This window comes from Anastrepha obliqua, chromosome 5, assembly GCF_027943255.1.
Source record: "Anastrepha obliqua isolate idAnaObli1 chromosome 5, idAnaObli1_1.0, whole genome shotgun sequence".
Taxonomy (NCBI): domain Eukaryota; kingdom Metazoa; phylum Arthropoda; class Insecta; order Diptera; family Tephritidae; genus Anastrepha; species Anastrepha obliqua.
In genome coordinates, this window is record NC_072896.1 from 57,205,809 (window position 1) to 57,221,800 (window position 15,992).

Here is a 15,992-nt window from a genome sequence, read left to right on the forward strand (position 1 = left end):
GTAAAAAAAAAAAACAACATACGCTTTCTAAATTTCTCACAAAACGTAAAAACTGCACATCGCTTATTGTGAAAAGGATACGCCTATTTAGCAGCACTTAAATGTTTCTTTATAATGGAACTCGCAAGTTTTAATTTCGCCAGTAACAGTAGAGGAAAAACAAAAAAAAAATCTCAGAAGGTGGAGCGTACGACACGTATGTGGCGCCTTCGACTCAAATACACATATGTATTTTTCTGTCAGTCAGTCTGCGTTGCCGCAACAGACCCATTGTGACGGGTCTATAAATTGGTTCGAAGATGCGGAGGTCAATGAGCAAGAAGGATTTTAGGTGATGGCAATCACATATAAGTGAAAACATACATGTATTTGTTGTTGCCTTTGGTGTAGGCATCACGTCAAAATCAGCTGTTTACTTCAGGGCGATTTGCTTGTGAAACGTAAATAAATTAATTCAAGCTTCGCGTTTAAATTGCTTTCTACTTTCGATTGATTTATTAATTTGTGGGCCTGAGTAAATTGTTTTCAAGATACCAGCATTTGCGATGCGGGTGTGTATGTAGGTAAGTAAAAAGAATACTTGTCGATACTTGCATTTAGATAATATTTCTTTCTAAGTGCAGCGCCGGCTAGGAGGATTCCATACCATAACAATTGGCGTTAGAAACGTTCGCCAAAACTAAGCAACGATTGTTCTCCATACGATTAGTAGAAGAAAAAGGGGAGAAACGTTTGCTAATTTACCACTTAAAAAAGTTAGTTGAAAAATACGCTGGAAATTGTCCCAATATAAAAAGTCGCCATATTTCCCACAGTTCGTTGAAGATTTAGTACGTAGCATATGTGTGAATTGTAAGTTCTTGTAGATATGAAAAAAATCATCTACGTTTGGGGTATTTTAATTATTAATACATATTGCAGTATCTGCCACGGGCATTAATATGGTGAAACTGAATGTAGAGAATGAAGTTTGGACACGGAAAAGTTTAAAATGGAGAAACAAAACGCAAAAACAACAAACAAGGGCAAAATGAAGTCTCACTGCGTGCAGACAGTAATGTATGTAATATTGAGCTCACATTTTTAATTTGCAATTTTTACTTGTCGTCAGAAATACGACTGTGCTACTAATGACCATGATATGTATAGAAGAAAAAAAAATTTATACATTTTTTTAAGATCTCTGTTGAAACAGTTTATATCGATGATGAATGAAAATTTATAATTTTTTGACGTGATAACGTCTTATAATTCGAATTAGCCGACTGTACGCACGAAAAAATGTGTCGTTATCTTGCTCATGCAGCGTTACCTTGCTTGAAGCGCAAGCGAGAGCGCGGAAAGAACGACAAAGAGCACAATCGGCCCCCACGTTCGGCAACGTTCGACGTTCTCCTACTTGAGTGAGCATATATATGTATGTATATGCGCATTTGTATATAAATTCACATATTTGTATTTGCATATGCCTTCTTCCTGTGTGCATGGTAATGAACCATTTCTCTGTTGAGAATAGGACGATGATAGGAAAAAAAGGAAATGAAAGGGAGTTTTTCCAGTGTAATGTGCCTTGAAAAAGTCAAATCGATGATGTTGCCTCTTAGTGTTGTTGACTGATTAACGTCTGATGCACAATCGAAATTGAACATATCTTTCATGAATTTGATAAATGTTTCGCCATTTTTGACGTTTGTGTAAATGTAACTTGATCAATTCGATTGCGATTCCATTTACCTCCTTCTCTATATCCATACAAATTATCTATCACATATAAAATTAAAATTTGGTTTTGAAAGTTGCAACCATTACATCAGCATTTTCTTATAACGTTGCCACGTTAAACTATCGTCAGTAAGCCGACTCTACAGACAACTTCTTTTTTTTTTATAAGATATAACAAAAACTTTATTTTTATAATCTGTATTTAGAACATAAGTTCTTAAGCTTTCCAAAATTGACTGATAGATTATTTAATATCATTTTTAATTTATTTAATCCATTTGGACTTTATCCTCTGCTGAGCGCTGTGCGGTATCGATATAGGTCTAATGACGTCCTCTATATCTGTGAGCACCTATAATATAAAAAACGATTGCTTATTTATGCCTATTATTCGAATTATTATTATGCATACCTGCTTCTACTCGATATCTGAATTAGCATTCAATTTCAATCTATGCAACAAAAGATCTAATGTATTTACAGGAAAACACAATTTCCTGGTTTATAATCGCAATTATATGTTTAAAACTGAAATATTCGCTTCCAACAGGGCATATGGTACTTCGGCAGCTTCAATTAAGGGATTATGTTTGACGAACAAATATAATAGCTCTGGACAATTCGCGTACTGTTGGTACGCATAAATGATATAAAACGTTTTTGTAGCAAATTTCATACCTTGTAGCCATTATATAGCCATTGCGGTATAAAAGCGTTGAGACTTAGCAGCTTGTTTGCTATATATTTACGTACGCTAGTAGAATTTTTTAACTCATAATCATAAATGAGTTTTTGTAACAGTGACCCGCCCATACCGCCTGCTTTATTGCGATGAGGCAAATCTAAATTATAAAAAAACCCGTATAGCGAAGAAAATGTTTGTATAGAAACAACTTATTCTCACCAGACATTTCATTTTCTTGTTATCACGCCCATGCTTCATTGGCGCCTGCCATGGTAATGCGGTGTACCCATGTCAGAAGAGGTGATAATTCGAAGCCAATGAGCAGCTTCAATGTAGCAGTATATAAACCACCACCAGAAATGATTGCCAATTCTTGTGGCCCTTTGTACGTCTTTTCGATAAGCAGCGAGTGGAACCAGTGCTTTGTATGATTCACCACGGTCTAGCAATGATACAGCCACAATAAATTGCCCTAAAATTTTAAATGAATTAAATTAAAGGACAACCGCGAGTCAATAAATTGGCATAGGTGAATAAATGTTCCATTTGCACCAATATTTCAGCAAACAGAAATGTAAACATACGAACACAAATGTAAAGCATATCATTTTGACGTTGATCATATCACCTCAATAAACCCACCTTGTGAATGAGTTTTCAACTTACTACAAAGTAAAAATTGTCTGCCTCTACTTAATGCTATATATACACGTTGCAACCGTAGTATCAACATGGGTATGTTGGAGAAACTGTTGTATCATGTATAGTATGGTTGTACAACCAATTTCCATGTTGGTCCAACCGTTTATTAAAAAATAAAATGTTTTAATTTTCGATGGGTGAAGTTACTAGTTGTACAATGGTTGGAACGTGTATATGTAGATTGTACAACCCGTTTTGCTTACATTTTTCTGTTAAGTTATTTACAAAGAAAAAGCGGTATCATGGCTTCGATTGACATAAAATTGTGGAATATAAATAGAGAAGAGCATAAAAATAAATTGGTACGTGTGAAAGGATATGAAACATTACTGAAGCAATACAAAAAAGTTGATGCAAATGCTAATGTGCAAAATGTTAAAAGAAGGCTAAACAATATGAGAACAGCATAGAGGAAGGAGCTGAAGCAGAAAACGAAAATGGAAAGCAAAAGTGGCACAGGTGCTGATGAAATATATGAATGCTGTTTGTGTTATTTTAATTAGCTTGATTTTTGTACATTACTTCTGCAAGTAGCGGAAAAAGCAGCCAAACATCGATCATTGCGCAACGGAAATAAAATAATAAAGATGAAGCTACGATTTATGCGGAGGCATGGGCGTAATCATATAGGAAACTGAAAGCTAAGCTAAAGTTGTACGCAAAAAAATATACAGATGACATATTAATAATAAAACAGCTGAATAATTTAACAATAAACTCTATGCCTATGAGCACTTCTCGAAGTTCAATGCCTATTTTTTTATCCAGAACATCAATGCCACTCGGTATATGATAAGGTATAGTCATAAGTGTTAACGTGAAGTAAAGTGATTAATGGTGCGCATACTGACAAACGTAACGTAGTGGCTTACCGCAGCCCGTAGGATATACAAAATGGAGTAAAACTTATCCCGTGGAAAACAATTCCGTCTCTTTAGTTACATATTTACTCAATACATCGGTTTGTGTGTGCTTGTGTTTTGCTGTATCGACTCAATGTTGCCATTGATATTTTGGCATCAGTTACAATTTTTCATTGTTTAATAAACCAAAGCCAAAAACCACCAAATGCAAATAGTTAATTTATATATAATTAACATTATTCAACATTATTTTTAAGTTATTTTAAGTTTATTTTGTAAATGATTTCGAAATGTACTGATTGGCAGCATTGTGTGGTGAGAGAGCAATCAGCTGACACGATTCTACGAAATTTCCAAAATCCTACTATAAAATCTACGATAGTACGGAACGGAAGGGTGGTGAGAATTCATTTACATGGGGCTCTCATTAGTTTCATCGTAACAGCTGACTGGGGCCTGCGTTTACGTCGGTGAATGCTGGCATCATAAGAATTGAAGTTAAAAAAGGCGAGCAAGTTGTGACTTTTATTTAGAAATTTTAGCGAGATGTGTTATTTGGAGAAAAACGTAGAAATGAGGTAAAAAGTAACAATAGTGTTTGTGGATGTTTAAAAAATATAAGTAAAATAAATCGTATACATTTATCTACTGAATAACAGGTAACTTTTCAATAATTTTTAAATCTATGCATTATTAATATAAGAGATATTTTTGTACCGTTATCACAATGTCACATAATTCTTAGCTTACTTTTACTAGTCATATAAATTTAATTATTGCCAAATCTTACGCCATGCTTGCTTGTGTTAGGCGTCAGAGCTCCGATTTCTGCGACCCCTATACGCTGAAGCTTTTGTATACGGCGTCTGTGCGTTCCAAACTGGAGTAAGCATCCTTCATTTGGTTTCCGTGTTATACGTTCCATGCTGCTAGAATTGAACGAATCCAAAAAGTATTCATATATTTCGCGGTGCGTAATTTAGGGTTTTTGGATCTTATCGCTACATATGAAGCGCGATGCTTATTGATCAACTTAAAATCATTGCAGAATTTGTTTAAGTGCTTTCAAATATCTTACTCGAAAATATCTAACATTTTGTGCACTAAGTACAGTATTTCTACAAAATATTTTTCAAATGTCCCTTTCGGCCTATGAATTTTATGAATTCCATGCCATCATATTCTGCTCGTCTCATGCTTACAAGTCTCAAGTCCTTAAAAATTTGTAAGTCTACACCTTGTCTGTCTTTTACTCATAATACTTCCAACTTGCTGAAAATGAATGGATTTAATGTTCCCGCAGCCGTTCATAATGATGTTGTTCTCGATTTTTCGCTTTCAAGAGTAGCATTTTTAAATCTCTTGAATTCTATGTTATAGTTGTTCTTAACTACAAGTAATATTATATATCAGTAGTTAAATCTAAGCAACTTCTGTAAGGATTGTAATTTATTGACTAAATAAATAAATAATGGAATAACAAATGAGAAAAAACCATGTAAATGAGCATGGTGGTACCAAACCGAATACAAACACGCTGTTACAGACGAGTATGGGTAACGATATTTATATGGGATTTGACAAGTATTTTGGCTGCTCTTTGCGCTTACTTTGGGCTTACACAAGGTAATGCAAACAATTGAAACCAGGAACTATATTTACATATATATATAATACAATTGGCGCTTACACCCTTTTTGGGTGTTTGGCCGAGCTCCTCCTTCCATTTGTGGCGAGCCTTTTGATGTTCTTACACAAATGGAGGCTCCTACAGTTTTAAGCCGACTCCAAACGGCAGATATTTTTTCATGGCAGAAATACACTCGAAAGTTTTCCTTTGTCTGTCGAGGGGAACCGCTATTAGAAAGAACTGTTTCTTCATTTTGTATGAATGGTTTAGAAAATTGGCCTCCGTTTTCGGAATATTAATATTGTCGATTGTCATCAATATCAATTATTTTTAGCCAATTCTGGCACTCGGGCCGCATATATATAGTCCTATAACGCCACATTAAAATAAATGTTTTTAAAAATAAATTTGTACATATATTTGTAAGAATTATAAGATTGAAGATATGGCAATTCCGGTTCTCCACCGTGTCTCAATTTACGTAAGGTTGAAATATGTACTGCTTTGACATTTCGTAAGTTAAGTAACGTAAATTAAGTCGCAACTAACTGGATTTTAATCAGTCATTGAGAAAATAGTCTTTAAAATTGGTTTATCGGATTTAAGAATATCGAGTGACTAGCGATTCCTAATATTAACAAACCATCACTTTCTATTCTACATCCATCGGTACTCACTAAACTTTTAGTACGCATAAAGTTGGAACTCCTTGTTTTCGCAAAGCAATACAATGCCGCATTTAATTAAAGATTCGGTAAGTGAAACTCATTTTAGTTATGGAGGTGGCGTGTAGAATTTTGAATATTTTGGTGACAATGGTAATTTTTCGTATATAGTAGCATAGTGACATCATCCTCATTTGTGAAAATTTCAATTACTGTGGATTTCAAAGAAAACGAGTAGAATAATCAAATCCTGAGATAGCACTACACATTGAGACGGATTAAATTATTTTGTTCATCGATGCTTATTAGAAAGAAAGAAATTTTAGTCGCCAAAATACATACATATGTATTTTTGTATCAATTTAAATGCTTTTTGAATTTTTAGGATAGTCGCCCAGTTTATGGGGCACATGGAAAAATATATCAATCGATTTTTTTTTTCTCCGTTTAAAAGTTATTAATAAAAAAACTTTATTTTGCTATTTTCAATGACTAAGCTCTTAGGGTTCAAACTTTACTTTCTCTGCACACTTAGTAATATAATATATTTTAACTGTATTTACCAAAAGAGGTTAATTATTTAGTTTATAACTCTAGTGCAAAAATTTATCGAAATAGCCAATATAGTCAGTACTGTATTCCAAGAAGGCAAAACTTTCCTTTACTACCACGATATATTTGAATGGGGGGCGGAGAGGGAGGGGGCGTGGCACCACCCACCATGCCCATTAGAAAGAGCAAGGTCACACCATTATAACTGTGAAAGTCCCAACCTCCTAGTGTCCCTATGGAACCCCCAGGAGAAGTTTAAAAATTAGGTTTTTTCCGACCGCATTTGCAGTTTGTACTGAAATACAGTTGAAGAGAAGAGTATACAGCAGTCGTCAACCCAGCAAGCATTTAAATTAGGTTTTATATTTCATAGCACTTATTAAAACTTATTAGTAAAAATAGCTTTAAATCGAATCTTAATGTAATAAAGAATGTTTATAAGTGATTTTGTTACTTTTCTGTGTTTGTATTTAAGTGAAATAAGCGTCTGTAGTAGGGCAGCTTATGCAAAAAAGACGTATTTTTAACGTTAAATATTGCTATTAATTCTTAATTTTAATTTATAAAAAGTAATATAAATCAAAAGGCTGATATAGTGACTACATTTCCGTGTTATATTTTTTAAATTCGGTCCACGCACTTAGACATTATAAGCAAATATATCGTGGTAGAAAAGGAAAGCACAGCCTCCCAAGAACAGAGCGTAATTATTTTTAAAAAGTTGTTACAGAAAACAATTCCATAACACTGGTTGTTGAAGCAGCATAAACATTCCTCATACATGTACGGGGAACGCTGCTGACAGTCCTTGGCCGAATATAAATCCGGTCGTTCCGGTAACGTAGAATGGAATCTTGTGAAGGTCCGTAAAAATGGTATTTTATATCACTAATTACTCATTCAATAATAGGATTAAGTTAATTAAAATGCGCCTTTAACTTTTCGTTAAAGGCTTGAAAGAGTAGAGAAAAGACTAGGCTTAACGAAGTTTCCCTGTAAAATGAATACGCATCCCGATTTCTACGGCTTCCATAAATTCTATTAAAACCCTCTTTCGCCTAAATAATCATTAATTTTACTTGAACTTGTGTTTCTTTTGTTTACATGCGGCAATAATTTTATTGTGCCATCACGGTATGTTTTACACGTCACGTCAGTCAAATGCGCTGGCACAACGGTTCTGTTGGGACATGCCTATAACGCACGTACTTGAACACTAAATGCGCTGTCCATAAACGCTTTCTCCTCTTATTACTTATTATAAAATGTAATTAAGAATTTCGTTGGCGTATTTCTGATATAATTTTTTCAAACCTCAATAAAGGTCGTTGACGGGTTCCCCCCAACTGTCTATTACTAGCAGCCAGTTACGCAATTAAATTAGTTTTTCCTTCTCCTTTGTAGGTAATCTGCCATATGTGAACGGGTAGATTAATTTTGTGGATTTATTGCTAATTACTGCATATGTGAAGGTACTTTTATTAGTGCTTGCACAGTTTAACACGCGGCATTCGTTTTCACTATTTAGTTTCTGTATTCAATTTGCCTTGGGTATAACCATATCGCTATCGGCGAATCTTGCTCGATAATTTTGTTGTTGCTTACCATTCAAATTTTTCGTCAAGTGTATGACTGGGCGGCTATTTATTTATTTTATCTAAGATACGTGGTACTATTTAAGTCTTTTATAAAAGATCTACAGAATGGAGAATTAAAAAAACGTAATTCTATATTAGTACAATAGAATCTTAAACTCAAATATACGTAAGTCTAATATAGCTTTTGTAACAAGTTAAGTCCGTTATAGATATGAAACTATAATACCTTTAAAAGAAGTTGTTTTATTGAATCATGCAAATATTAAAGAAAAGAATTTAAATTTTCTCTCGAAATAGTCACCATTTGCTTTTATAGCTTTCAAACGATTAGGCCATTCAGTTATTGCAAACCGCACTGTTTCCATGGATATTGATATCGCTTCTCGATCCAAAGATTGTTTGAGACTCCAAATTTCTGTGAGGTCTTCGGCAGGCTATGTTCTCCAATTCTAACCACAAACTGTAGTCCCATGTATTCAGATCTGGACTTCCAGATGCCCAATTTCTGAGGCTATGAACCTAGGTATATTGCTTTTTAGCCATTGCTGGATGGTTTTTGCCTTACGGGCTGGACCGGAATCTTGCTAGAAGATCCAACGCTCTCCTTTAAAGAGAGCTTAACTGCTTCACCATGCCTTCTAAGACATTCTCCTGGTGCACTTTTGCCCCGGTCTTAACTCCTTTTTCCTTTATAAGACACTCTCTACCAAACTTTTACGGAGGCTGGACGGTGACCACGCTGCACCCTTGAAATAACATTTTTTACGGCTTTAGATGTTTTAGCATCGATTTTATCGTTTTGCTTATTAAAAACTTCTTCAACAGCGAAAATTTTCTCATCTGTGAAAAGAATATTTTCATGGCCGTTGACCGCGTGCCACCAAAAAAGCTCCTTGCAATTGACGAGTCTAATTTTCTTCAAGCGTGTTGTCAAAAGATGACCAGTTGAGCGGTGGAAGGCTTTCATTTGGAGATCATATCTCTAATTAGTCTTGACCTGGATATGGTCGATACATTCATTTCCCTGGATATGATTTTCTGATTTCTACGGAGATTTCTGCGAATTCTTTCTCGGACGGATTTTGTGGCTTTACTGCTTCGAACCACGCGAGGACGACCGCTTCTTTTTCTGTCTGCCACTTCAGATGTTTGGGAGAAACGATTGATCGTGCGCTAAACAAACATTCTGGAAATATGAAGTTTTTTCAGCAGTTCGAAATCTCACTTGCACTTTAAGTACAATTATGTAATGCAATCACTGCAATGCGATTTTCCTTAGTTCCCCACTCCATTGTTAACAAGCGAAATTTGCCACGAAACTGAGTATAATTCATGAGTAGACAATGCGAGCTCAGAGTTTGTGATGTGTATAATAGCTAGCTTTCTTCTAGTTTCAAATAGCGTTAACCGCGCTGAAATTCTTAATCTATGTAAAATAGTATACACGTTACTTACAACTTTATTTACATGGTCAGAGCAGCTCAGCACTGAATTAACAACAAGGTCTAAATTTTTAATCTTGTTAGAAAACATCAAGGCGCCATTATCGACAAACAATTTCGTATTATCTTATATATGTACCAAACCGTTACTAATAGGCAATAAATATGACTTGGCCACATTTAAGTTTAGATAATCATGGACCCATTGGGAAAGTGCAGATAGGTCACTATTAATTTTAAAACACAAATCTTCAATTAGACCAACTCTACTGCCCAATTAAATATTTAATATATGTATTCAAATTTTCAATTAGTGGAGATTTTTAGTTGTAACCCGTTATTTAACGCGGGACTATGATTATTGGCTATAAAGTTAAACTTTTTTATTAAATCAAAACATTCTGTGTCCGTTATTCATGAAAATATTTCTATTTTTTATTTTGCAGTCGGATTTGAACAATCAACTTAAAGAAGCTGGAGCAAAGTTAGTTGTGATTGACTTTTTTGCAACTTGGTGCGGTCCGTGCAAATTAATTGCTCCAAAGCTTGAGGAATTGGCAAAAGAATACGAAGGGAGGGTTGTTGTATTAAAGGTATGTATAATGTTTTTATAGCACGGAACAAATTTTTTTATGGTCTAGCTAACTTACTTTATAATTATACGAGGGTTACTTTTAATATTTTAAATGATTGAAAACAGTAAAATAATAACAAAAATGGCTTTATTGTTTTTAAAATATTCTCCTTGAAGTCAATACACTTCTTCATTCGCTTGAATAAATTTTAAAAGCAGTTTTGACATTCAGAAGTGTAAAGGTACCTCCATAACCATCTGCTCAAAGGTTTCAACACCTTCTTCAGGTGTTTAAAAATGTTGACTTCGCATTTTATTTTCGATGTTCGGGAACAAAAAGAAATCAGTAAGGCCGATGCTCAAAACTCTCTTGCGTGAGTTGTGCGCCCATATGTGAGAGCTTGCATTGCCTTGGTGAAGGGTGGTTCGTCTGCGCCGGTTGAATTTCGTTAATTCTCCGAAAGCTTCTGGCAAATAAATGGTTGTGTACCACTCGGAATTTACTGACGAGAAGGACGATGCGACAAAATACTGCTTCTATGAGTTTACCCCCGTCACGACATAAAACGCATGCTTGTCGACTTTAATGTGTGGGCTAAGAGGGGATTTTTGGTCCCACAGTTGGAAAAATTCAGCCTACCCAAGAAACATTCGATAACCTAAGGCTGATAGTCTGCACCAGATTCCAGCACAAAAGAATTCATCAAGCTGACGGATGTCTGACGAATGCCGACCACTCAAATAGTTCGCGGACTACCTCTTTAGTCTCGGTGATTCTCCATGACCTGAAGAAGAAAAGAAATATATATATTATATATATTGTATATGTATATATAATTAGTGCGTACGCCCTTTTTGGTTGTTTGGCCGAGATCCTCCTCCTATTTGTGGTGTGCGTCTTGATGTTGTTCCACAAATGGAAGCTCCTACAGTTTCAAGTCGACTCCGAACGGTAGATATTTTTTTATGAGGAGCTTTTTCATGGCAGAAATACACTCGGAGATTTGCCATTGCCTGCTGAGGGACGACCATTATTGGAAAAAAAGTTTTCTTAATTTTGTTGTTTCACCGAGATTCGAACCTACGTTCTCTCTGAATTCCAAATGGTAGTTACGTATCAACCCAATCGGCTACGGTGGTCAATTGGACGCAGTAATTTGCAGAACCACAAATGCTTCGAATTTATCAACCAATATCCTAGGCTGATAAATCACTATGAGCTCTTTACCATAAGTAAAAATCCTGTTTTTCGCATACGAAACCACTCGAGATTTTTAACAATTATAATGCAGTTATTTCTTAAATATAAATAAGTTTTTAGGATATAGCTTATTTATAAAGCTTCCCAATTTTTGATTGGCATCAATTAACCTTTTCAAACATTTCAGGTTGACGTGGATGAATGTGAAGATATCGCAATGGAGTACAACGTCTCTAGCATGCCAACGTTTGTATTTATTAAAGAAAGTAAACAAATAAACTCGTTTGCAGGTGCAAACGGTGAGAAGTTAGCGGATTTTATTGCAAAAAATGTATAAATGTAAATTCTGACAACTTTTATTATGTATTTTCTTATTTTCAATGGATTTAGCAAAATTTTGTACATTCTTGTATGCACCTCTATTTTTCTCTAATTGTTAATTGTGATCAAATACAGAAATTTGTATAAACCAATAAACGGTTATTTTTTATATTATGCATAAATCTAAATATTACGTATTTTTCTCCGTCATTAGAAATATTTGTAAGGACTGAAATTATAAATCGTTTGAATGCAACTGCCAGACAATTTTAATTAACCAACGCGAATATACGGAACTTCCGCGTTGTTAATCTGTATACTAGATATAAAATTCTACCTCATGTTTGTTATTGTCAATTGTCGATAAAAAACAGTTCGGACTCGTTCATTTTTACAAATAACGCTGGATTGCAATTGGCAAACATTTCATTCTTCTTCAAGCTTTAGCACTTTTTCTTTGAAATTGCTTTCACTTACTTTATAATCTTGAATCAGCAAATGTGAATCAATACGAAATTCGTCAAATTTTGATCAAAAAAGGCATATTAAAAAATCAGTTTCTCCAACATGTCTTAAAAAGAAAATTAGAAAATTAAAATTAAATATGTACAAATTTAGATTTTTTAAGGTTTCGCTATTTTTATTTAAAATACGCTCTTACAATTATATGTGAAAATGACATCATTTAAATGTTCACCATGTGCACGTGTACAGGTAAAATCCGCCAAGAGTCTATTCATAAATACCTACGAACTTTGCGATATCTTATTTATAAATATTGACAATTTTCATAACAAGCTTTTATAAATTTAACACGTTCTATTGTGTAAAATTATATACCTGTCTACTTGACAAATGTCAGAGATGACATAAAAAGAGGCACCGTCTAAAAATCCTTCACTACTGAAAGACAACCTACAATAGCTACAAGTACAGCTAAATAAAAACAGCAATTGCTATAGATCGATTGTCATTAGGCCTCTTCTATTCCCCACTTCTCTGCTCGCTCTCTCTCTCATTTTATGCCTCTATTCTAAGCCTTGAGACTACAAAAACAAAATAAATTCGTAATATATTGTATAGCACAACATAAACAAATTCATTCATAAATGCAAGCTCATATTTCTTGGAGCAAAGTACTTTCATTCATAAAACGAGCTCCTCTCGCGTCTAATAATACATTCACATATAAGTAGATAATCTACTTTTTCGTGCTTAACTCCCAATCCGTAATTAAAAAGCAAGATTTCCCATACAAAATTTCTCCCCCAAAATCTGAGATTATAAAATAATTCTAGATAATAACCATACTTTTTGACATACAACTCTGTTTTCTATGTAATAGATTATTATTTTGCGCGGTTAAAGAAAAACGTCAAAGTAAAAACTAAATAAAATGGATTTCGGCAAAGAAAACAGGTTTGCAAACATAATTGTTATAAAATCTTTGTTAGGTATTATTAACCATGCATTCATATAACAGAAAAAAAGAGTTTGTCCTCTTATTACTTATTATGAAATTTTATATCGAATTTCGAAATTGCTGCCATCATTTTTTGAAACCTCAGTAAACGTCGTCTACGGATTTCTAAAACTGTTTATTATTAGCAGCCAATTGCGCAATTAAATTAGCTATTCCGTCTCCTTGTGTTTTCTTCATATCGTTAATAATAATTACACAAACCAACAACATTGAAATATTCTACCAAAATAATTTCTACTTTGTATGTAATCTGCCATATGTGCACGGGCAGATTAATTTTGTGGATTTATTGGTAATTTATGCATATGTGAACGTACTTTAAGCCGTTCATATGGCAGCTTTTCTCGAAGATGACAAACAGCCCCTTATGTATGTATGTATGTATATAAATATGTCTTCAAAGTGCTTGACATTCACAACGCATACAGTAAGGTCCACCGAAGTAGCCGCACACCAGTTTATGAAAAGGTGTGCCTTCGATGTCATTGAAAATTTCCAAGCCATTAGATTTTGCTCTGTAATAGCAGATAAATATTAAAGTAATATATTACGTATGTGATTTTCCAATTGACAAAAAGTGCAGAAGAACATACCACCTTGATCAAAAAGTTCAAAGAACAACCGCCAGGTGACGCTCTAAGTCAACCAATTTGAATTCTGTTCTTTGATTGCCACATCTGAGATTAAAATTCCTACCATACTTATTGCCAGTACTTGGCAATTGTAAAAGTTACGGCGTCTAATGGAAATCTGCCTCCGAACCCCACACCCCCTTATGACCGGAACTGACACCCAGGGTTCCGGAGGAAGCACACTACTAGTGGTGAAACATGGGACATTGGCTATGCCATTGGAGAGCCGAGTGAGTGTGAGCGATACACTGTCGTCGAAACGATCCAAAGCCACTGAACAAGTTGTGGAGGATGTGGAGATGGCGGAAAATCTCTCAGTATACTCAGATGGATCTCTGGTACCGAGTAAGTCTTTGACAACGGTCAAACCTGGTGCGAATCAGGTAAGTACCGGTAAAAAGACAACAACACCTGTAAAGGAAACGGGAAAGCGTGGCAGAGGATTCCTCTGTAACGATGCACTCTTCCGGATTTTTTCTAATTTTTCGATCTAAACATTCCCAGACATGTTCAATAATATTCAAATCTGGGCTTTGCGGTGGTGTATTTAATTGCCTAGGAGCATGTTAAGACTGCCAATCCTTCACAATGTGTGCTGTGTGCTTTGGATCGTTATCCTGTTGAAAGGCCCAACGTAGACCAAGCTCCAAATGATCCGCCGAAGATTTCAGATTGACTTCCAATAGTGATTTGTATTTATAACGATCCATATTACCTTGAATAAATACTAATTTGCCAACTCCAAATGCATCCCAACAGCTCCCCAAACCATTACATTGCCGCCACCATGCTTCACTGTTGATACCAAATTCTTCGGACTCAGTGCAGTATTTTTTTCCTCCACACTTTTGCTCTTCCATCGCTACCGAATATATTAAACTTCTACTCATCTGTAAACAAAACTTTTTGCCAAAAATCCATCCCCTTTTCCCTGTGTGCTTTGGCGAACTCCAGGCGAAGTTTACGGTTTTTTTTTCAGAAGAGGCTTTTTTCGTGGTGTTCTACTCGTACTATGAGCTCTTTGAGTTGTTCTTGGATGAACACACCTCGGCCAATTTCGGAGCAGAAACTTTTGGATTCTTGTCCACTTCTTTTAGAATCAAGCTGACGTCTCTGCGAGATAGTTTGCTCGGGGGCCACTGCGCGGCTTATTTTCGGTGGAACCACTATTTTTAAAGTTCTTACAATGGTCTGGACTGTTGCACGATTTAAGTTTAAGATTTTAGAAATTTCGCCATATGTTTTTTTTCTTACCTGTGCTGAATAACTAAATTTCTAACGTCAACTGATATTTCTTTTCGAGGAGCCATTGTAGATGCTTAAGTATTCAAATCGCAACTAAAATCAATATTAGCAAATCAACAAATATAAGAATAGGAAAGAAATAGACAAACGGTATTTTACCGTTATCCAAACATAGGATATCAGAGAACAAGCTAGGAAACTGTTTCTGTATGTACACTTTTGTCAACGCTGTTTTTGCGTTTTTTTTAGCATAACTATGTTGTTTTATGTTAAATAATGGATTTGTTTTAGTTAAGTCGATAAGAAAAATATTTCAAATGAAATTGCATAAACACATTTTTAAGCAAAGTGTTTGTACTTTGTAAACAACGAAAGGGAGGGGTGTATGTAGACTTCTGTCGGCCACTATATATTAAAATCGTAAGTATGTATTGTAAGTATATATCCCACCCACATGGTTTTCATTGTGTTAATTTCGGTGGGATATTTCTAAAATCAAGAGACTAGCGTTTTGCGTTTAACAGGCAGAGATATCTATGTAGTCAAACGGACTTAGGTAGATCAAAAATATGACAAAAAGTGTGCAATTTATATATTCTCATTGAAGATCCTAATGCATATAGAGGAATTGCAACGCACTTTTCTAGTGGAGTCGCATCCCGATAATTAGTGTTCTT

General features: G+C 34.9%; 1 protein-coding gene and 2 long non-coding RNA genes across 3 annotated transcripts; 2 read left to right on the plus strand and 1 right to left on the minus strand.

Moving 5' to 3' along the window:
* The first annotated feature begins 307 nt into the window (after positions 1-307).
* On the plus strand, positions 308-1,066 carry LOC129247567 (uncharacterized). The gene is made up of 3 exons (XR_008582566.1): positions 308-563; positions 624-852; positions 922-1,066. It is a non-coding gene; the product is annotated as an uncharacterized LOC129247567 (long non-coding RNA).
* Positions 1,067-1,892: 826 nt separating this feature from the next.
* On the minus strand, positions 1,893-2,984 carry LOC129247568 (uncharacterized). Its single transcript, XR_008582567.1, has 3 exons — positions 2,627-2,984; positions 2,135-2,564; positions 1,893-2,074 (listed from the first exon to the last, which is right to left on the minus strand). It is a non-coding gene; the product is annotated as an uncharacterized LOC129247568 (long non-coding RNA).
* A 3,237-nt stretch (positions 2,985-6,221) lies between these two features.
* On the plus strand, positions 6,222-12,111 carry LOC129247569 (thioredoxin-2). Its single transcript, XM_054886738.1, has 3 exons — positions 6,222-6,356; positions 10,306-10,452; positions 11,822-12,111. The coding sequence occupies exons 1-3, from the start codon at positions 6,333-6,335 to the stop codon at positions 11,969-11,971; spliced, it is 321 nt and encodes a 106-aa protein (XP_054742713.1). The 5' UTR covers positions 6,222-6,332; the 3' UTR covers positions 11,972-12,111.
* Positions 12,112-15,992: the final 3,881 nt, after the last annotated feature.